At 35.9% G+C, this 22,207-nt stretch overlaps 1 protein-coding gene across 28 annotated transcripts in view; it reads right to left on the bottom strand.

Annotated features, from left to right (window-relative positions):
* Positions 1-22,207, bottom strand: part of KIF27 (kinesin family member 27) — an 80,948-nt gene that overhangs the window by 31,241 nt on the left and 27,500 nt on the right. For all 28 annotated transcript variants that reach the window (XM_081520976.1, XM_081520874.1, XM_081520881.1 and 25 more), the window contains 5 exons: positions 16,098-16,304; positions 8,327-8,496; positions 7,747-7,850; positions 6,332-6,487; positions 2,806-3,011 (listed from right to left, as the gene is read on the bottom strand). In XM_081520976.1, the coding sequence (XP_081377102.1) occupies positions 2,806-3,011; positions 6,332-6,487; positions 7,747-7,850; positions 8,327-8,496; positions 16,098-16,304 (843 nt within the window). The remainder of the gene's footprint in view (positions 1-2,805; positions 3,012-6,331; positions 6,488-7,746; positions 7,851-8,326; positions 8,497-16,097; positions 16,305-22,207) is intronic.

Consider the following 22,207-nt stretch of genomic DNA (forward strand, 5'->3'; position numbering starts at 1 on the left):
CCAATAAAACAACTAGTATTTCAATATTTTTAAATGGTATGAAATGTTAGTGTACTGAAAACCACTTTTATCATCACAGTTATATGACTATGAGTAAGTTATTTTACCTTCATAAAACTGTTTCCTCGTTTGTGTGTAAAAATACACACTTCAAAGGATTAGATAATGATTAAATAACACATATAAAACATCTTGTGTGTATAGAGCATTTTGTAGACACTTAACTATCACCCTCCTTCTTCTCCCTACCACCATCCTCGTCATCTTGAGCATCCCCAGCTGTGCATGCATATGGCAAAGGCACAGAAATTTCTAAAACTACACGGGAAACATTTCAGTCCTTGGCCTATGAGACTTTCTTTTGAACCTAAGTAAGTTCTTTCTTTTCCTTATCAGTACCCTCAGGAGAAAAAGTTACACAGCAAGAAACATGGAAAACAAAAAAAGACATGATAATTCACAAACTCTATAAATAATCCTTCATGTAATCTTTTTAATCTCAATCATAAAAATAATCTTTGCTAAATCCACAAATAAGGCTTAAGCTATAGATTTATATGGCAAATATAATAACCTCCTTAGAAAAATAATAATTTTGGCTATATCAAGAAAACTGGGAAAAAACACAAACACATGAAGACTAAACAATGTGCTACTAAGCAACCAATGGGTCAACAAAGAAAAGAATCAAAAATACCTTGAGACAAATGAAAATGGAAACACAACTGTCCAAAATCTATGGGACACAGCAAAAGCAGTTGTAAGAGGAACGTGCACAGTGATACAGGCTTACATCAAGAAACAAGGAAATCTCAAATAAACAATCTTCTAACATTACACCTAAAGAAACTAGGAAAAGAAGAGCAACCAAAGCCCAGAGTTAGTTGAAGAAAGAAAACAATAAAGATCAGAGCAGAAATAAACGAAATAGAGACTAAAAGAAAACAATAGAAAAGATCAATACTAAGAGCTGGTTCTTTGAAAAGATAAATAAAATTGACAAGTTAGCCAGGCTCAGCAAGAAAAAAAGAGAGAAAATAAAATCAGAAGTGAAAGAGAATTTGTTTATGAATTTGTATTCTAATACCACAGAAATGCCTTTGAACTGTGGTGTGGAAAAGAGTCTTCAGAGTCCCTTGGACAGCAAGGAGATCCAACCAGTTCATCCTAAAGGCAATTGGTCCTGAATATTCATTGGAAGGACTGATGCTGAAGCTGAAACTCCAATACTGTGGCTACCTGATGCGAAGAACTGACTCATTGGAAAAGACCCTGATGCTGGGAAAGATTAAGGGCAGGAGGAGAAAGGGACAACAGAGGATGAGATGGTTGGATGGCATCGCCGACTCAATGGACATGAGTTTGGGTAAACTCCGGGAGTCGGTGATGGACAGGGAGGCCTGGCATGCTGCGGTTCATGGAGTTGCAAAGAGTCGGATACGACTGAGCAACTGAACTGAACTGAACCACAGAAATACAAAGGATCATAATGGACTACAATCAATAATTATAAACCAAAAAACTGGATAACCTAGAAGAAATGGATAAATTCCTAGATACCTACAATCTTCCAGGACTGAATCATGAAGAAATAGAGAATCTGAATAGACTGATTACCACAAGACTGGTTCTTGTTTATTTTGAGTATAAGAATTACTATCAGTACTAAAAGTAGGATATAAACCTATAAAATTATTAATTTCATAATAATCACACAGGAAAATTCTTATTTTGTTCTACTAATGTTTTGTTAAAATGAATACTTTGTTAGATATCATAGCCTTAATTTAAATGGTTGAGAAATAAAAAAGAACTGATCCCAAGACTCTCTGAGGTGAATTGCTAAGGGAAAATATGTATTCAGAAGGAAAGTGCAAAGTGTCAAATCATGTTATTTTAACTTGGTGTTGACTTCAGAGGCTACTTAAATAAAAAGAACCTTTAATGGCAACATCCATATGTTTGAGGTAGCATTAAAAACTCTAGAAGGAGGGACTCTTGCTCTATTCATTTTTACATCCCCATCTAGAATAGAACCTGGTACACAGGAGGTGTGCAATGAATACTTATCTTGTTTAAAGAAAATAACTGTGGCACATTTAAAAAACAGACAACTAATGCGCTGACTAGGTTAACTACAGTTTCATTCTACCTACAGTGGAAACAATATGAAAGCAATAGATTATGAATCAAAAGAAATGGAAAAGGCATTTTAGCAAATTCACTATAAGCAGACTAACAAAGCACTCTGACCATATCGAAAGCATTTGGGAATAATTTCATACACAGTAACTCTCTGTAATGGAGTATTTCTCACAGAATATAAGTTTTTAACTCTAGCTATATTTGAGGTTATAGCAAAGTCCAGCATTAGGAAATTAAGAATAAGATGTAGTGGTACTCAGTTATTAACCTTTCTTAAACCAATCAGTTATAATTTCAAAAAACTATCTGAAAGTTATCATTGTTGAATGTCAAGAAAGTGCTATATACATACCAGATGTTTTATATATGATTATTTAATCATTAGTTAATCTTTTATCCTTCAGAAAATAACACTATTTCTGTGGCTATCTTCATTTATAATCATGTGGTTTTGATAAAAAGGTTAAAATACACTTCTTGAATGAAGAAATATACTACATAGACTAAAACTATGCAAACCCACCAGCATACTGGACAAGAAAACTTGCCTTCCAGTTCTTCTAGTAAAAACTGAATCCTACTTCTTTCCTAACTAGGTATAAGAATCCTCAAAAGCAGGAAGCCTTAAATAAGTTTTCTCAATTACATTTTTTAAATTACCTGGACTCTTAGCTTAGCGGCATCCATCTTTCTACGGAATTCCTTCTGTAATTTTACCTTCAAAGCAACATCAGAAAGATCTTTGTTTTCCAGTTCCTGTAGCTGCTTTTGTGTTTCAGTTAATTCTACTTTTGCCTGTTCTGCTTCATGTTCAAGTTTTGTTACTTTCAGAGAATACTGCTTGCTTACGGACTTGGCATCATTACCTTCATAATAATAGTAATAACAATTATAAATTATGTTTAAAAACCAAATAAAACACCAAAAACATAAAATTTCCCTATTCTTAAAATGCTGGCCATGTAACTAAGGCACAGCATTAAAAACTCAGCTGTGCCTTCACATCCCAAACACAACTTGTCATCTGGCCTCTTAACAATTAGATCCTTAATGACTGTCCCCATCTGGTGGCATTCAATCTTCTCTCTGGTTCATCTTTTGTTCTGAATTTGCAGTTTACCTTTGCTGGCATCAAACTCCAGTTAGAAAGGCATTTGGGGTGACTCTTTGGTCCCTGGCTTACTATAATTTGTCTTCGTACTACCCATAATCTATCTCTGAATTCTCTTTTTTTCACTATTTTGAAAATTTTTCAACATACCAAAAGTAGGGAAATAATCCTTATAACGAAACTCCATCACCCAGATTCAAGAGTTACCAAGATTTTGCCACTGCTTTTTCATCTATGCCTTTTTTCTTCTTTAATTTACTTAAAAACTTTAAAACAATTCCAGATGTCATAACATTACCTATATATATTAATACTTCAATAAGCATTTATACAGAATATGGAAAAAACCAAAAAATCATTATCATACCTAACAATGTTAATAGCTACCAGTCCCTATTCAGACTTCCCCAATGGTCTCAAAATGTCTTACAATTAGCCTATTTTTTTTTCAATTAGTCTATTTTAATCACAATCCAAACAAGGTCACAATACATCTTATTGTTACATTTCTTAAGAATCCTTTAATCTAGAGCTGGCTCCCTCTCCTTTTTCATCTCATTTGAACTTGTTAAAGATAAATTTTTTTGAAATGCTTTTCTTATGAATATTTAGAACATAGAGAAAAACAATATAAATATTGTTTCTGTATCTCTTTTCATTCTAAGCCCAGCTACTGACCCTAAAAACTTGGTTCTGGTTTATTCTGAATGGTCAACTATCCCTGGACTAGCAAACCCATGGTAGTGGGAAGTAAGAGTCTAGAGCTCACAGGAAGAATAATCATAGGGTCCAGTTGTTATACTGGCATACTGAAAGTCTCTAAATTTTTAATAAAAGTTTATTAATTTTAATAAATTAAAATATCTGAATTTTAAATCTCTGAATTTTAAAATTCTTTAACTTTTTAATAAAATCTTTTAATTTTTTAATTATTTTTTAAACTAAAAAAATTATAATAAAAATCTTTTAATTTAAAAAATCTCAATTAATTAATTAATTAATTATAAATAAGTACATGTAAGTTGTCTTCTAGCTCTACAGTTCTGATTCTGGCTAACTTTAAAATATATATGACAATGTTTTAGACTCTAAGATTCCAAAAATTGTTTAATACACCAATATTTTATGAACCACTAAGAAAAACCACAGTACCAATTACACCATGATAAAATGCTAAAATGCCACTGATCTTTAAGATGCATTCTGATTTCAGAGATATTAAAATGTGAAAAAAATATGTATTAAAACTGATGAAATACAGTATAATTGTCATTGTTATTCATTTTGGTTGAAGTAGCTACTGTTTGGGGAAGTCTTCAGTGAAAGGGCTTTGAAAAGGAAGTACACATTGACCCTTCTGCTAAACATTACCTCTAAGGGTCTTCAGGAAGCTCCAAATTGCCCTCCATTCTAATGAGCAAGAAGAGAACCTTCTCAGTTTAAGTACAGATATCCTCTATTTTAAGGCAACCAGGATGGGTATGCTGCTAAGTCGCTTTAGTCGTGTCCGACTCTGTGCAACCCCATAGATGGCAGCCCACCAGGCTCCTTTGTCCCTGGGATTCTCCAGGCAAGAATATTGGAGTGGGTTGCCATTTCCTTCTCCAGTGCATGAAAGTGAAAAGTGAAAGTGAAGTCGCTCAGTTGTGTCTGACTCTTCGCGACCCCATGGGCTGTAGCCTACCAGGCTCCTCCGTCCATGGGATTTCCCAGGCAAGAGTACTGGAGTGGGGTGCCATTGCCTTCTCCCAGGATGGGTATACCAGGCTATAAAAGTGTGCTTGCTAGATATCTCATGGTGGGATAACCTATCTGAAAGAAAATCATTTATTTTAGAGTGGTAAATATCCTCAAGTTCTATGCACACTACCCTGAAATCATGGGAATGGAGAAGCTATTTAAACCCCTAAACTGTTTCCTAGATTCACCTAAGAGAGGTTTATTGGCATCGATCCTGCCTACGAGGAAGGAGCACAGTCAAAATCAAACACGTGGAATAAGTGGAGCTGGAAGGATGCACTGCCAGGAATGAGAAACGAAAATGCTTTGGACAGCGTGTGTGTGTGTGTGTGTGTGTGTGCATGCTCAGTTGTGTGTGTGTGTGTGTGTGTGTGTGTGTGTGTGTATGTGCATGCTCAGTCGTGTCCAACTGTAGGGGAAAGGAAGTTGAGAAAGGAAGACTGACAGCTAGAAAGCAAGCCTGCAAGAAAGAGGAGGGAAGGGAAGGCAGGTTTCTCCTTGCTGGCAGAGGATCTGGTACCCACAACTTGTGTAGTCTGAGTGTGATTATAGTCCTGGGCTTGAAGAAGAGGAAGGTATTAATAGTATCTCCTTCAGTTCCCTCAAGAGACCAGAGTCGTTCTGCATTGGAACTGGGGAAAAGAAATGTTAGTGGTCTTATTCCTTCAATTCTTCACTGAATTTCAGAGTAGTCAAGGCTTATACTTTGAGTATATTAGTTGGGGGAACCAAAAACCCTTGAGGTGTGCATCTTAGAGCAAGCCTGATGGAACTGGATGGTGAGGAAAGGCGGTGGTATATACACCGAACCTGGTAGAATTTGAGACTAGGGAGGAGCCGAAAGCCTGGCTCACTCAAGAGGACAGCTCTCAAGGACAAATCCTTACATCTTCACAAAAACAAAGGTTATCTACAGTTAAAATACAAAGCTTGTAATTAATGTTAAAAACAAATTATTCAAGAAAATAAAGACCAATAATTTAATATAGGTATTTACTACAATGAGTTAGGAAAACATCTCAGACATCTTATTCCCAGATGCCAAATATAATGTTTCTTTAAAAAGTGACAAAAAAACATTAAGGGCCACAGAGATTGAGGACAACACAGAGTTTACACTGGTTAGGACAATTCATAGATGAAATCGAACATAGTAAAGTTCTTTTGATAGTTAACCTCCATGTATTGGCTTTAGAGCACACCCTGCTATACCAAATTTCAGACTGACATGGATAGTCCTGAGCATCAGAAATTAAAGTAAATGTTACAACAACATCAGAAGCACCTTTAGAAGCTTTTCTTTCTCATATAAGCTGGTTCACAAGATACTATTACCTGTTTTAATTAATTCTTTAATCAGATCTTCCTTCATCTTGATGTTAATAGTAAGTTCTCTCATTTTTTGTTTAGCTTCAGTAAGTATGAGTTCTGAATTTCTTAATTTTTGCAAATTCAACTCTTGACTCTCCTGGAGACATTCAATCTTTAAATCTTCAAAATAAAAGAAACAAAGCTGAGAAATAAAACTATCTGCTCAGAAACATTTAACAGAAGTAGAGTTTAAAAATAAAAAAGCAGACACAGAAGCAGTCTATAAGTACCAGAGGAAGGGACAAACAGAGAAGGAAAAAACATGGCAATTGTGATTTTAGTTTTCCAGCTTACAGTGAATTTTCCTTTCCTTAAAACATATATATGCTCTAGTCATATCCTGCAGGTTCTGACACAGTTTCTCATTGCTCTTAGATATTCTGCAATTTGACTTTTTCTTTAATCTGAGCTACCTAAAAAAGCTATTAAATCTCCAGATGGGTAAAGGTTTTCATTTTTTTCCTACTAACTTGTAGTTTTACTGTAATCAGAGAATGCATTCTATCCCAGACTAATCAGAACATGGCCCCATACTGTTTGTTACTGTCTTGTACCAGAATATAAATCAATTACTTCATTGTTTTAGTTCAGCTGAGACTTGTTTCATAGTGAGACTTCTTCAATGAAGGAGCTGGTGCACTGATTTACATTCTGACATAAGTTTCTTACCTGGTTGTAGACCAGTAACAAACGGTTCAAGGATGGTGACTGTAGCACTTCTCTATACTATTATACACTTTTAAAATCTATTTTCTTTCCATGTTTTAATATTCCGTGCATAGGCTCTTAAAAAGATGCTATTTTCACAGTGCAGGACTTGTTTATCATGTTATTTATATTCTCTGTACTCTTTGTGTTTTCACCACTCATAGGCCAAGAGAAATGAGCTAAAATCTCCTCATATAGTTTTTGCAACATAAACATCTTTTATGTCATTTTTTAATGCATAAAATTCTCATCAGTTGTGAACATTACAAGCATCTGCTAGACTAAGTTGACTCTAATGCCAAATACATCACTAATGGTAGGCATGGGTGCCAGTGAAGCAGTGAAGAAATACCCAGTAAATTACTTAAGATGTATTTTAAAGAAGGCAAGAGTGGGAAGTCAAACTCAAGTTTGAATATAAAATCCCCATTCTGAGAGATTTAGCCTATAACTCTAGCTAGAATTGACTGGTGAAAAAGCTTTACTAAGGAGTAAAAAAAGAACAAAAAATCAGAGCACAGAGCAGAGAACATAAAGGAAAAGCCAGGAAAGCACTCCAAATCAAGTTTTTGTCTCTGAGAATCCCTAGATTCTTCTTAAATTATTGCTTGAAGAAAAAGAGAAGTGTCGTATAAATATTAGACCTAAAGTACTGGAGAGAGTCTGTGTACCTTCGCTCTCCAATCCTGACTTCTGTGTTTGATCCTGAGTATCATTCAATCCAACAAGTGAACAGACAGAGCCTGGCTTCTGACTCCACGAGCAACGTCTGCGTCTAAAAAGGGAAAGGCCAGGACCAGAGGTGACTTGTCTGGTAGTCGTTTTTAATCTGCCCTCAAATTAGGTTTCCCCCAAATTACTCTTTAAATTATGGCTTACATAAAATAAATGGAATTTACTAATATTTCACCAAGTAAAGAGATACCCCCCACCATGTGGGACCCAGTGGAGAATTCATCATGTTTTTTGTCACTGTGGCAGCAGAATTAGGAAATCCAAAATCATTTTCTCTGAAAATTAAACTCCAATCACCATAAACGTTCTGAAAACACAATTATTTTACAGTTGTTAGACTAACGTGTTCAAATACTGGTTTTGTAACACATTAGTTGACAATACATGTAGCAAAACCCACTTAACTCTTCTACTAAAATTTTTTTAATGTAAAAAAAACCCATTTCTGTATATATTTACTGCATCATGTAATTATGCTTATTAAATCAGTCAATATTAATATATATATTAACATACCTAATTTCCGATTTCTCTTGGCCTTCTGACTCTTCATCATCACTGTTATCAGAAAATTGGCACTGGAGGACTTCATCCTGTTCTTCTAAGTGACCCAGCAGCATCTGACTTCGTGTTCGAAATCCCACAACTAGTCGATCCAGAGAGTATACAGAAGGACTTGTGTGGACCTTACAAGTGATTCCCCCACCCAACAACAAAAAAAGTGATTTTTTAAAGTGTCTATTTTTATCATATTGCTCAAAATGTGTTTTCTAAGAGGTTATTAGACAGGTACTCTTAAAAGAGCCAATCACCGAAAACATACATTTCCCTCCCCCCACTGCCTACAAAAAAGTCAGAACTCATTTCACAATACTATTTTGTCTCATGAATATATACTTCTTTCAGAATCTACACAGTTCTTGCACTTCTAGAAAGCTCTTCTGGTTTCAGTTATAGCTTCAGGGAAAAACAGCACTCAAAAATGAAACCAAAAAGAGGCATGGGTGAAAACATCACAGCTCTTGAACACAGCTCAGGCACTCCCCAACCAATGTGAAGCCCATACACAGTGTAATAGGGCACAACTGTTGCCCTGCCCCCAGCCTTCCCAGTTCTGAACACTTGGAGAATTGCAGTGTTGTTAAGGATCTGCAATTCCCCCCTAATCCAAATCCCACCACATGAAGAAATCCAGAACCACTGCCACTCGCTCTGCCAGGGTAAGATATGCCTGATTTGGAAATTCAAAAGTATAGACTCAGGCTTCACAAGTGGTAGTCAGGGATAGTTGATTAATGCCCTAGTGACATACTTAATATGTATCATGGGATAAGGAGATTTTCATGGACTGCTTGCAAACTTTCTATATTATAACATGCTTCTATTGGCCTTAAGTTATCAAAAATTCACCTTGGAAAACAACAATGAATTAGAAATTGTCTTTTATTTTCATTTCTGTTAACAAATGTTTCCTTTCTAACCATGTCTCTATAAGTGAAAGTGTTAGTTATTCAGTCATGTCTGACTCTTTGCAACCCCATGGACTGCAGCCCAGCAGGCTCTCCTGTCTATGGAATTCTCCAGGCAAGAATACTGGAGTGGGTTTGCCGTTCCCTTCTCCAGGGATCTTCGTGACCCAGGGATTGAACCCAGGTCTCCTGCATTGCAGGCAGATTCTTTACCATCTGAGCCACCTATCTGTCTCTATAACCAAACCTCAAGGTAGTTTATCCAAAAAGGTAAACAATAATATCTCAGAGGAGGCATTCAATTTATTAATATAAATTATTATAAGCTATTAAAATTACAACATATAGTAAAAATGTATATACCATATGGTGTTCAAGATTCAATTGATGTAGGTTTCTTACACATCCCCTCCCAGAAAAGCCTATCTGATACCGGATAGTCCTTAATACCTGATTTTTGTGCCTCTACTGTTGGTCACCTAATAAGGCCATGTGTCACATCAGCACCATGATGAAAGGGGGTAAAGTTTTCTAGGTGGCCTCCCAATTCTGGGATATGGGGGAGAGCAAGGGAGTTTATTTACAGAAGAACCAACTCAAGAAGTATTTATCTAACAAGCACATTGTACCAAGCATGGCCATTTGCATTATAACCAACAGAATTCAAGGTTTCTCTTTGCTGGGGGTGTGGGTAGGGGGCTGAGGAGAGGTTTATTTCAGAAGCAAATAAAACTTTTTGTTTAGAATCAAGTTTTGTTCTCTAGGATTTCAACTTGCTTTCAAATGTTCCTTTTACAAAGAAAATCAAATGACCCAGCTTAATAATGAAACAGGTTCTGCCACAATGAGTAACATTCAGAAAATTAATTCCTTAGCAGTCATTCCACACAAAAGAACGGTTTTTTAACCCCTTCTGGCTCATAGAGCCTTCTATAAAATGTCCCCTTGCTACCTAAGTGTTGGGTCCTGCTTTCTTTAGTTGCTTCTGCATTCCCTGGTCCCCAAAGAATATGCTTGCATTTTCAACCATACCCTAAATAATACTGGTCATAATGTAAGTACTCAATAAACTGGGTAATAATTCAGATAACTGAGGTGTATCCAACTAGAAAACAATTTTTTTATTCTAATTGTGTTTTCTGAGAATTACACAGCAACAGGACTGGACAGAACTTTCAAGATTAGAGTTCAACTCATCCCAGGTTTAACTCTTCTCTGTAATACTGCAAATTATCATTTAGCCTCTGCTTAAACAAATTCACTGCAGGGACCCTATTATTAAGCCCTGAGACCTCTAATATTATTTTGACTGCTTTCACTAATAAATCCTTCTTTATATTCCCTTAGCACTGCTTCTCACTGGTCCTAGTTCTAGAGACAAAGTCTAACAATAATGATACGCCTTCAAGTATCTAAATACAGTCATCATGTCCCTATAATTCAGACTAAATCTAGAGTTACTTCAAGATTTTCCCCAAGGTCCTATAGCAACTTGGTTGTTTTCCAAAAATAATCTAATTTGGATTAAGGTGTTATACCCAGACTTGAACGTAATATTCTCAATCATCATACATTGATAATCTCTTCTCACTAGAGATGCATTTGATTTTGTTTCATTAGACGTGCTGCAACTCATTTACCATAGATTGTGGCTTTCACATATTTAGTTTTGTAGTTGAATTTGAAAGTTCCACAAAGGTTCACGAGATGTAATTTGTCATTTTGCTACTATGAAGTTGGTGTGTTTTGCTGGAATGAGTGTTTGGTTGGCAAGGGAACCTGCCAAGAGAACCTCTGCAGACACAGCTCACACAGCTCTGCTTCATCATGAGCAACCATGTATGCAAAGAAGTGATTAAAAAGCAAAATTAATGATGTGGGGGGGAGGAAATGGCCATTGTGTGAAAGATAAAATCTTAGTGAAAACTAAAAAGGCAGCTGACTTCAGCGTAAGGGATTTAATGCACAAGAATTTTGTGACTCAATAAAAATGTAATTCATTCAGGAAAAAGAAAAGATTATACAGGTATTACCACTTTTGTGAATTTGGAGATTCCATAAGGTTTAAAAAATATATCCCTTAAGAACATTCCAGTTGGTTTTCTTACTATACAATTATGTCAAGTACTGAAAGTGATATTATTTACCTACTGCTTTTATTTCCTTTTCATAATGCCATATTTCATCAAATCTAAAACGTCATCAGCTAAGACACATCACTATTTTTTTATCACCAAGAAAGAAGAAAAGCTACATCATCTATGAAATACCATCAACTGTAAAATATATCCTACTATCATAGTTGATAAAATGTGAAAATAAAATGTGAGGCTTATAGTCAATGAAAAATGGTAGCATCATCAGCGTATGTGGTGTTATTTTAAACTTCAGTAATGACTGGTACCAGCTTCGTAATATTTTCCTTCCAAAGTACCATTTTGGTGTGTATAACACTGGCGTTTGGCTTTAGTTATATCATATTAATCACATTAATATGGACTCCGGGAGTTGGTGATAGACAGGGAGGCCTGGCGTGCTGCGGTTCATGGGGTTGCAAAGAGTCGGACATGACTGAGTGACTGAACTGAATCACATTAAGAAAACAGAAACCTCTGTTACATTTTTTCCTTAAGTTTAAATCTAGGTCAATTTTACATTTCATTAGATGAATTTCCAGTATCTGTTAAAACGAATGAGCCCCTTACTCTTTTCTTTTTTCTATTAATTTGATAAGTTATATTATTATATTTAGTTGTGAGGGGCAATTTCTTTAGGATTTCTACTTAAGTAGATAAGTAGATAAATCCCAAAATTCCATTTTGGTGTTAAACCTTTTAGATTAAGAGATGGTTGAAAACAAATGTGTGACAACGGGAAAAAGTACAAAATGACATGCATTTAGAATGTTATTACCCATCAAAATCATGATATATTCCAGAATATTTAATGATTGTCAAGTGTTCGTGATACATTAGATGAGAAAAGCTAGCTATAAAAGTATATATATAATTATCCTTCAATTAAAAAATATATTTTAAAAAGTGTCCCAAGTAGTTGCATCTAAATAACAATTTACTATTAACAAACAAAAAATGTGTGTGTGTATATATATATGTATATAAATATAATAGCATTGACATATATACACTGCCATGTGTAAAATAGATAGCTGGTGAGAAATTACTACGTAACACAGAGAGCCCAGCTTGGTGCTCTGTGATGACCTAGAGGGGCGGGATCAGGGGAGTGGAGGGAGGTTCAAGAGGGAGGTGATATATATATAGTCATGGCTGATTTGCATTGTTGAACGGCAGAAACCAACACAACATTGTAAAGCAATTTTCCTCCAATTAAAAATAAATGTAAAAAGTACATGTATATATATATATACACACATAAGTAATGTTTTTAAAGAAATATTTATTTATTTGGTTGCACTGGGTCTTAAATGTGGCATGTGGGATCTAGTTCCCTGACCAGGGATTGAACCCAGGCCCCCTGCATTGGGAGCTCAGAATCTTAGCCACTGGACCACCAGGGAAGTCTCAGCAATATGCTTTTAAAATAAATAAGATTGTTTCACTATTTCCCTCCAATATATCCCTTGCAGCTCAGTCGGTGGGCTTCCTTGGTGGCTCAGATGGTAAAGAATCCGTCTCCAATGAGGGAGACCTGGGTTCGATCCCTGGGTGGGGAAGATCCCCTGGAGGACGGTATGTTAACCACTCCAGTATTCTTGCCCGGAGAGTCCCCATGGACAGAGGAGCCTGACGGGCTATATCCCATGGGATCGCAGAGAGTCAGACACAACTGAGCAACTAAGCACAGCACCGCACAGCTCAGTCAGTAAAGAATCTCCCTGCAACACAGGAGACCCAGGTTCAATTCCTGGGTCGAAAAGATCCCCTGGAGAAGGAAATGGCAACCCACTCCAGTATTTTTACCTGGAGAATCCCATGCACAGGAGAGCCTGGAGGGCTACAGTCCATGGGGTCGCAAGAGTTGGACACAACTTAGCGACTAAACCATGGGAAATAAAATCAAACTCTTTTTGTAAGCAATTTAAAAACTTATTCAAAGACTTCCCTGATGGTACAGTGGATAAGAATCCACCTGCTAATGCAAGGGACATGGGTTCAATCCCTGGTCTGGGAAGATCCCACATGCCACGGAGCAACTAAGCCTGTGCACCATAACCACTGATCCCACACTCTGGAGCCCACGAGCCACACCTACTGAGCCTGCATCTTGCAACTATTGAAGACCATGTGCCAAGAACCTGTGCTCTGCAATAAGAGAAGCCCTGCTCACCACAATTAGAGAAAGCCCAAGTGCAACAATGAAGACCCAATACAACCAAAAATAAATATTTTTTTAAAACTGATTAAGCCATTGTCCCCCTTTTGCTTTGAGAGAATTTTAAGTTGAGGAAATATTTCCCTTGTCAGATTGTTTTTACTTCAAGAAAATATTAGAGCTAAATTCCTAAAGAAAATATTAGAGCTGGAAAATATTAGCCCAACTTCTGCCAAGGAGACAGAAACCCAGGAAAAAAATGAAACGGTATTTCAGATGTCTTCTTTGGCTTAATTTAGCTAGTTTTGGTATTTCATATGAAACCCTCCTCTCACTCTAGAACAACAGAACAGGAAACAAGACTTGAACAAGGCTTGATGTGCTTTGTGTCTTCCCATACTAGCCTTTGTGTCTGCTGCAGCAGTCTAAGCAAGAGAGGGGCCAAGAGTCCTGGACACACAACAGGAGAAAGAGAACTCTCAAAACTGCTGGTTATATTACCTTTGCATTTTCTCCCTTTTCCCTTGCTTTTAATGGCTGGAAGCCACTAAATTTTAAAGACAAAACTAAGAATTTGCTAATTTGAATACATATGTCCATCCATAGTGAAGGAAACAGCACTGGGAATAAGTGTTTCCCTTTGTCAACATAAGGGGCTGTCTTTGGTCAGGATCTTTTCCTTCCATGTCATAGCAATCTTTTGGCAAATTCACTGGTTCTTTCTTCCTGTTACATTTTAATCCCTCTTGGTCACACATAAACTTGGAGATCACCTGTAACCACAGAGGAGCTACAAGTATTATAGTGTATCCGCCCTCTCCTAAGCTATGGTAACCACACAATATGTTTTCCAAACTAGAACCCTTGAAAGTGAAAGGGGGTAATAAAATTATTTAAAATTTAAAAAAAAAGAATTTGTTAATTTGAAACAATAACTGTGGAAGTCTTTATTCCAATCATGGCTGTTTCAGGTCTAATCAAACAACAGAGGGGCCTAGCTCCTTTTCAATACCCTGTGTAGCTGTCTCCTCAAAGAATGTGTGTGTGAGTGTGTGTGTGTGGAAGCCTAGTAAAAAAAGAGAAAGAAACAGACACTGAAAGAGATAATAAATGTCTAACTTTTATAATCAGAAAAAAATGTTATTTTTATAAAATAAAAGAATGCACAGAGGCAGGAAATTCACATTACTAGCCAAGAGTTAAAAAAAAAAAAATTATAGATTTGATATATAATTAAGTAGAATTAATAGATATCCAATTTCAGTTCTATAAAGAACTTATCTTTCTTCTTAAATGTTCTATGAAAATTTACCATCCATTCAACCAAAAGAAAATATCAATAACTCTAGAAAGTTCAACTGAAATTAACAGTAGCAAAAGTTTAAATTTTAAATCCAACCAGTCAAAACTGAAAACTATACAGTAACAGTAGCGTCTGTCTTACTCACTCTGAGTCACAGAGCCTGGGACACAGGAGAGGTACCCAATAAACATGTATGTGTTAGGACGCAGTGTGCCAGGCACTTTTGGAGTCATCATCTCATGTAAGTCCTCCCTATACCCCTCACAGGTCCCCCATTCTGACAGATAAGGAGCCTAGGGTTCACACAGGTTTAGTCATCCCTCCAGGCATACATCATAGAGCTGGTGTTCACACCCAAGCCTGCCTGACTGCAAAGTCTATGACATTTCTCACATTTCTTCTCTCTTGGACTGTATCCAAAACATCGATCTCAAATAAATCACTTCCTTTCCTAAAATTAATAAATAGAAACCAAAATTCACGAGTCTGTTAATTAGTCTTTTCCATGGTGGAGATTCCTTTATCTTGACTTTTCAAGAGAAATCTGTGCACCCACATATATATATACACATTTTATAAATAAAATTTATAAAGTAAAATTTAAAAATTAAATGAAACTTCCTACTGATTTTTATACAGTCTTAATTATGTCAGAGGGAGAAGGAAATGGCAACCCACTCCAGTATTCTTGCCTGGAGAATCCCAGGGACAGAGGAGCCTGGTGGGCTGCCGTCTATGGGGTCGCATAGAGTCAGTCATGACTGAAGCGACTTAGCAGCAGCAGCAGCAGCAGCAATTATATCAGACAAGATTGAATAATACATGGATATCATTTTGAAAATAGACTAAATAAGTCAAAATAAATACCTCCAACTTGGTGTGATTAAAGCAAGAAAAAAATTTATGAAGATATTGGACTTAGTCATATCCGAAAACATTTATATGATGGCAAAGAGTAGCTTTTTTTCTCCTTGATAAATCTAACTAAGCATTATCTTCAACTCTTCCTTTCAAATACAACTAAACCTTCTCTTAATCATTAATTTTATTGAAAAGAAGCATGATTTTAAAGAGAGTACACATAAAAAACAGAAAAAGAGTATACACAAAAGTCTATGAAACCAAACAGAAAAAAAAAACCTGCTAAGACTATATAAGTACACTGTGACATTATATTGTATACAACCTCAAAAGAAAGAAATTAATGCTTAGACTTTACCTTCCTGGAATCCAATCTTGCTGGACTATAAATATAATGCCCCAAACGAGTATCAAATGGTACAGTGTATGGTCTCTTTTCTAGTATCCTGGAATCTGGCCCATCTCCACAGGTTTCCTTTACTGAAGAAGTCATGGACAGGTTAAGTTTTGTTAGTTCTTCACTCAGTTGATCCACAAGAAGTTGTTGTTCTATTATTTTTTCATTCTTTGTAGAAGAAAGAGAAGAATTTTAAAAATGGAGAGCCTCAGTATGGGTTAATGATTAAAAATAAATTGTACATTGATCACAAAATCACAACTACCTTAACCAAACAATAAAACCTAACTTATCCAGAGACTAGCCTTCTGGGACTTCCCTGGTGGTCCAGTGGCTAAGATTCCACAAGTTCACTGCAGAGGGCACGGGTTCAATCCCTGGTCGGTAAACTAAGATCCCACATGCTGTAAGGCACAGCCAAAGAAAAAACAAAACCAAAATTCTAAAAACCAACCAACCAAACAAAAAAAACCCAAAGACTAGCCTTCTGCTGTTCACAAGAATTTAGGATTGTCCTGAGTGGTAAAAACTTTTGAATAGTAAACAGGAACAAATACAGCTAATGAGTTAGTGCAAGATACTGCCCCATACACTGTGATTGGTTAGCTTGCCCACCTGAAGCACTATGATTAGCTGATCTTTATAAAAGTCTGAACTTTCAGAGTGAAATCCAAGAAGTAACAAAAGACTAGAAAGTTGAAAAGTGTAGAAAACAGCAAACAGCTAAGATGACAGCAAAGGAGACAGAAAGTGGTAACAGGTGCAGCGAAGTGAAAGCCTTTACTCAGTGAAAAAGAAAGCCACAAACATAGAGATAGAAGATAGGCAATTGAGAGTCGTGGGAGAAAGAACTTGGAAATCAAAGGCAGAGTAAGTTGTTTATGGGTGCATGGGGTCTGAGAGAGAGAGACACTATGTGTGGTTTAGCTTTCTGTGTATCCTCTAAAGAAAAATTTTGAAGTATATAAGCTTTGTTTTATAAGCACAAAATTATATAAAAAAGAAAGGTCATTCACCTTAAATACTTCACATGTACTATAATGTTTAGATAGGGGAATAAAAAAGCAAACCCTGAAGTTTCACTGTGTTAACGCTGAACTATGAAATGTAACTTTATTTTAAAAACCACATATTCAGATAATTAAAATATAAAACAATAGCATATAAGTTGAAGGGGGATACTAAATGGAGTCCTTTTATTCTCCAGGGAAAAGGTAAAAATACCAATTAATATTAAACTGTTTTAAGTCAAGGGTGCATGGTATATACTCTCCAGGATAACCATTAAAAACAGTGAAAGTACAACTTTTAAAGCAATTAAATCCAAAAAAAGGTAAGAAGGAGAGAAAAATGAATATAGAGCAGATAGGATAAGTAAAAACCACAATGGTGGGATTATAACCAGAATATAATAGTAATTATATTAAATTCAGAAATGAACTCGAAATCCAATTAAAGGATAAAGACTACCAGAAAGAACTGTAAAATTGTCTAACCTGCTAATTGCAAGAAACATAACTAAAATCAATAAAGAAAGATTAAAGGGAAGATGGAAAAAGAGATACCATGTAAATATTAATCAAAAGAAAGCTGGTATAGCTATGTTAATATAAAATAGACTTAAATGCAAAAACTGTTGGGAGATAAAATGAGGTTAAAAAAAGATTAAAAAAAAAAAGGTCAATTCACCTGGATGCTGTAACAATTCTACATTTCTATGTACTTAATAACCCAGCTTCAATATATATAAAATGCAAAAATTGTATTTGTAAGACAAATCAAAAATTATAATAAGAGATCTTTCATCCCTATAAAATACTGATAGGACAAAAAAAAAGACCAAAAATGTGAGTAAAAATATAGATTTGAATAAGAGGATTAACAGAATTAGGAGAACCCAATGATTACAGAATACAAATTCTTTTCAAGCATATCTGTAATATCTACAAAAACTGGCTTTATGCTGAGCCATAAAGCAAGTCTCAACACAAAAAACTGAAGTTGTATGGACAACAATGCAATTAAGCTAAAAATTAATAAAAAGAAATCTTTCAAAAATAACTATATAACCGACAGGTCAAAGAAAAAACTCACGATAAAAATCAGGAAAAATGTTGAGCCAAATAAAGAATGCAGATAAAGATAAGTTTAGGAGGAAACATATAATTTTAAATGCATACTTTATAGATGGTTAAAAATATATAGAAAGGCTAAAAATCAATGAACTGAGCACCCATCTAAACAATTTAGAAACATAGCATAGGATTCTATGCCCCTAAAAAAGCAGAAAAAAACTAAATAATAAAGATAAAGGTAGAAATTAATTAAATAATAAATAAACATATACCAGAGAAGATCATGAAAGTCAAGAATGGCTCTCTGTAGGCTTCTCCAGTGGCTCCGTGGTAACGAATCCACCAGCCAATGCAGGAGATACAGGTTTGATCCCTGATCTGGGAAGATCCCACGTGCTGGGGAGCAGCTAAGCGCAGGCACCATAACTATTGAGCCTGTGCTCTAGAACCCGGGAACTGCAACTACTAAGCCCAGGTGCTGCAACTACTGAAGCCCGTGCGGTCTAGAGCCTGTGCTCGAAAACAAAAGAAGCCACTGCAATGAGAGGTCTGTGCACTAGAGAGTAACCCCACTTGCCACAACTAGATTGAAACGCTGGAGCAAAGCAATGAAGACTCAACACAGCCAAAAATAAGTAAATAAATAAAATTATAATTTTAAAAAAAGAATTTAGTCTCTGAAGAGACTAAAAAAAGTTGATAACCCTCTGGTGAAGTTGATCAAGAAAAAAAAAAAGAGAGAGAAGGCACAAATAAACAAGAATGAAAAACGGGATATCATTACACATCTAAAAGCATTAAAGAGATGAGACTATTATAAACATTTCAACATATTTATTGAAATATGAAACAGCTGTCACATTCTTAGAATAACAGACCTTACCAAAAAGGGGGCAAAAGGAAAACGTGACTGAATTCATAATCAAACATTCCACAGAGAAATTTTCCAGTCCCAAATATTTTTCAAGTGAATTCAACCAAATATTTAAGGAAGAAATAACACCAATTCTTCACACACTCTTCCCAAGTATAGAAAAAGAAGGAATGCTACCTAAACTATATTATTAGGTTAACCTAATTTGTTACAATATCTGACAAGAATATTTTGAGAAAAGAAAATATACACATGAATAGACATGCTAAAATCCTAAACAAAATAATTACAAACCAAACCAAGGACATTTGTAGAAAAGAGTTAATTAACACAGAAGGTTTGACTGCTATCCTTTGAAGGACCTGCATACGAGGTTGTTCATTGGCTGGTGTCTGGGAACTCGGATCCTAACAGGGTTCCCAATACCCTATCGAGTAAGAGTGGCTCACTGTGCTCAAAGTGTTTGTGCAGACAAGGTGGTTTATGGTGAACACCTGCTTTCCTTTCCTTCTGCTAGTCTGGAATTCTGGTAGATGCTGGTCAGAGAATGCCTTCATGGCCAGTTCTCAATAAAACCTGAGTCTCCTCGGTAGACAACACGTCACGTGAGTTGTCACAGTCTTTGCTGGGGGAGTTAAGTACATGTGGGTGACTCCACTGGGAGACAGTTCTTGGAAGCCTGTGCCTGATTTCTTCTGGACTTCACTCTATGCCCCTGTTCCCTTTGTTTTCTTTTATTAGGCCCATGCCTAATAAATCTTAGGTATGAGCACAAACTGTATGCTGAGTCCTCCAAGTACAGCATCCAACCTGAGGGTGGTCTTGGGGACCCCCAGCATAACAATACGTCATGACCAAAAAAAAAAAAGGTTTATTTCAGGAATATAAGATTGGTGTAAAAATTGGAAAAATCACTACAATTCACCACATTAACAGAATAAAATGGGAAAATCATGATAAAGAAAAATCATTTGATAAAATGTAATATCCGTTCATAATAAAAATTCTCAGCAAAGAATTTTTCCTTGGTTTAATAAAGAATAAATAAAAAGATACCTGCAGCAAACATGATACTTAATAGTGAAACAGTGAAAGCTTTTCCTTTATAGATGGAAACCAGACAAGAACATTTCCTATCACCACTTGTATTCAATACTGTATTGAATATCCAAGTCAATGAAGAAAGGTTAAAAAAAAAAAAAAGAAGGCATAAAGATCATGAAGGAAAAAAATTGTCATCATTTGCAGATGACACAATTATAAATGAAAATCCAAAAGAATTTACATAAAATATCCGAATTTAAAAATGAATTTTATCAAGTTGCTTGGTATAAGCTATCAACATTCACAAACCAATACAGTTACACATACAACAAACAATTAAGAAAATGAAAATCTGAAGAGATTCCATTCATAGTCACATAAAAAAATAGAGCACCTGGGAATGAATCTAACAAAAGATGTTCAATACAAAAACATAAACACAAAAAAGCCATTACTGAGAAAAAACAAAGAAAACATGAGTAAATGGGGGAATATACCAAGTTCATGGGTTAGTGAGAAGACTCATGATCAAAAGATGTTGATTATTTCCAAATGTATCTTAAAGATTTAACACAATCCCAAACAAAATCACAAAGAAGTGTGGGGTTTTTTTGTGGTCCTTGAAAAGTTGATTCTAAAATTTATATAGAGCAACTAAGACATTCTTGGGGAGGAGGGAAACAGAGCAGAGGCCTTGCTCTACAGAATACCTAGACTTATCAGGAACCTACAGTAAATAAGAAATGTGACACTGGTCCAAGGACAGGCATCAATTTCTGGACTATAGAGCTTAAATGTGAAAGGCAAACATAATAGTGGAAGACTTAGTCCAACAGGAAAACAAGCAAGAGACTTGAATGAGCATTTCACAAAAGAAGGTACCCAAGGACTTCCCTGGTGGTCCAGTGGTTAAGAATCCACCTTGCAAAGCAGAGGATACAGGTTCGATCCCTGGTCTGGGAAGATCCAACATGCCACGGAGCGACTAAGCCCGTATGCCACAACTACTAAGCTCAAGTGCCTAGAGCCCATGCTCCACAACAAGAGAAGCCACTGCAGTGAGAAGCCTCCTCACTACAACAAAGAACAGCCCTCATGCAATGAAGAGTAGCCCCTGCAGCACTAGAGAAAGCCCAGTTGCAGGAACGAAGACCCAGTGCAGCCAAAAATAATTTTTAAAAAAGAAGGTACCCAAAGACCAAAAAAAAGAAAAAACATGAAAAAGTGCCCAACTTCACTAGCCATCAGGGAAACGAAAATTAAAACCACAATAAAATAACATTACATACCTGCCATACACAACTACTGAGCCCATGCACCCGAGAGCCCATGCTCTGCAAAAAGAGAAGCTACTGCAAATGAGAAGCCCACACACTCCAACTAGAGAGTAGCCCCCACTCTCCACAACTAGAGAAGCCTGTGCGCAGCAAAAAAGACCCAGCACAGCCAAAATAAATAAATAAATAAATTTTTTAAATTAAGAAATACATTTTTAAAAATACAATAAAATAACATTACATACCTACCAGGTTGCCTAAGATCTAAAAAATTCACAATAACAAATGCTGGCAAGCGAGTGGAATAGCAGGAATGCTCATACAGTGCTGGTGCAAGTTTAAACTGGAAAACAAGTCTGGTATTATTTACTAAAGTTAAAGGTTTGCCTACCCTATGTATGACCTAGCAATTCAACTCCTAGGCACAGATCCAAAAGAAATGCATGTGTGTGTGCACCAGGGGACATGTATGAGAAAATTCATAGGAAAAAAAATCTATCAACAGTAAAAAGAAAAATAAATTGTGAAATAGTCATACAATGATATCCTATGCAGCTATAAACTAACTAAGCTACAGCTTCACACAAAAACGTGGATGAAGCAGAATAGACAAAATGTTCAGTAAAAGCAAGCAGATACTAAAGAATGTATATTGAATGATTAAATTTATAAAAATTCCAAAACTTAAATTGCAGAGTTCAAGGATACATAGTAAAACCACAAAGTTAAGCAAGGAAATTATCACTGTCAAAGTTAGGAGAGCCGCTCTCTCCGAGGAAAGACTAAGGGCTTCTGGGGCTA

The sequence above is a fragment of the Giraffa tippelskirchi genome, chromosome 1 (assembly GCF_054371585.1).
Source record: "Giraffa tippelskirchi isolate mGirTip1 chromosome 1, T2T-mGirTip1v1.2.pri, whole genome shotgun sequence".
NCBI lineage: Eukaryota > Metazoa > Chordata > Mammalia > Artiodactyla > Giraffidae > Giraffa > Giraffa tippelskirchi.